The 1,457-nt window shown below is 39.4% G+C and overlaps 2 protein-coding genes and 1 long non-coding RNA gene across 3 annotated transcripts in view; 2 read left to right on the forward strand and 1 right to left on the reverse strand.

The window, feature by feature from the left end:
* Positions 1-1,457, reverse strand: part of LOC106813881 — a 20,024-nt gene that overhangs the window by 11,241 nt on the left and 7,326 nt on the right. The window lies entirely within an intron of this gene.
* LOC106813883 overlaps positions 1-1,457 on the forward strand; it is a 23,457-nt gene that overhangs the window by 9,966 nt on the left and 12,034 nt on the right. The gene's annotated exons all lie outside the window — the stretch shown is intronic.
* Positions 1-1,457, forward strand: part of LOC106813882 (39S ribosomal protein L20, mitochondrial-like) — a 14,670-nt gene that overhangs the window by 9,035 nt on the left and 4,178 nt on the right. Inside the window, exons 3-4 of the mRNA XM_014818127.1 lie at positions 312-422; positions 1,001-1,078. Coding sequence (XP_014673613.1) covers positions 312-422; positions 1,001-1,078 — 189 coding nt within the window. The remainder of the gene's footprint in view (positions 1-311; positions 423-1,000; positions 1,079-1,457) is intronic.

Raw genomic sequence — 1,457 nt, forward strand, 5'->3', positions numbered from 1 at the left:
CGTCGCTTCGAATTTTTGTAACACGTTATATTAGTTTAATACAGAGTATTGTGATACATAGTAAGTTCCAGGATAGCTGAGAATAATCCCAGTTTGGAAGTTATAGTCTCTGAAAACGCACCAGCAAACCGCCCTGAGTGATTCACTCAGGGGTTCCTCCACACAAAAGGATAGGCTCGCGTTGTAACCCTATCCTGTGTTTGGGTTACATGATTGTATCTACTGTCAACTGACCTCGCTCGCTTCACTCGTTCATTTTCTAACGGTGACTGACCGGATGCACATATGGATAATATTTCTCTGTGTTCCAGTATTTCTATGGCAGGAACAGGAATTGTTATTCGCTTGCAATCAGAGCTGTCCACAAGGCACTGGATCGGGCGCGTGTGACTCGAGTAGCGCAAGGAAGTGACGCGCGGCAGGTGAGTGTGTTATTACTGTTAATTTGCACGCGTTGAATTAATGAACAGTAAACACTGGATCAACCCCTCCTCTTTCAATATCCCAAGAGTCATCTATACATTAGGACCCCGTATCTCAATGTCGAGCCTAGTATTAATAAGTGACATATTTATTTTTCAAGGATGTACATATACTCCCTACAGATGCTACATAGTACATGGTCTCATTACTATAGAGATCAGCGTGTATCGCCATTAGGAGTATATGTCAATGAACATTGAAGATGTCGCCTAAACGTTAGAGTAACATTATAATTATAGGGATATGGTCCAGGATTGAAAATTAACCCTCTACTTGTCTCTATAAGCTGAAACCAGCCTTAGTGCAAGTATGCTAAGCATGCAATATTTCTGTGTAGATTAAATATTTTAAACGTGATGCAATCACTGATCGAATACTATGTTAAAATGCACGCCCGTGGTAGTACGACATATTACGCAATCCACAAGAATGGTCATGATTAAGAAATTATGAGAAATCAATCGATTACTCAATCAGTAATGTGAAAAAAAATCAATGTGCATATTTTTGGTTTCAGCTGGCCATCACTAGAATTCATTCAGCTGCGCTGGAACATGGAATGGAGTACCGCATCTTCATATCAAGTTTAAACAAGGTTCATACAAAATCATTGCTATCATATCTTTATTGTTATACTCCCAATAGATGCTGATTTCATCGATACTGGGAGTGGTATATAGATCTTATATAATATATAGGTCCATAAAGACTCGGACGTATATATGATCAGAAGTAGATATAATAGGGAAGGAGTGTGACTTCAATAAACAAGGGAAATTCGTCATTTACTAGCCTTAGAATACCTATGATTTACTACGCGTAACTCAACCAACTTGAGCTCAAATCGTACACAGTACATTCGCCTAGCATCTTGCGAAATCGTTTCCTCGTATACACCCGCAATCCGGAGATACAGACTAAAACGTACAACACGATTCTCCATTCTGTTGCCTTGAAACAATAGGCAGCTACTA

This window comes from Priapulus caudatus, unplaced genomic scaffold, assembly GCF_000485595.1.
Source record: "Priapulus caudatus unplaced genomic scaffold, Priapulus_caudatus-5.0.1 Scaffold838, whole genome shotgun sequence".
NCBI lineage: Eukaryota > Metazoa > Priapulida > Priapulimorpha > Priapulimorphida > Priapulidae > Priapulus > Priapulus caudatus.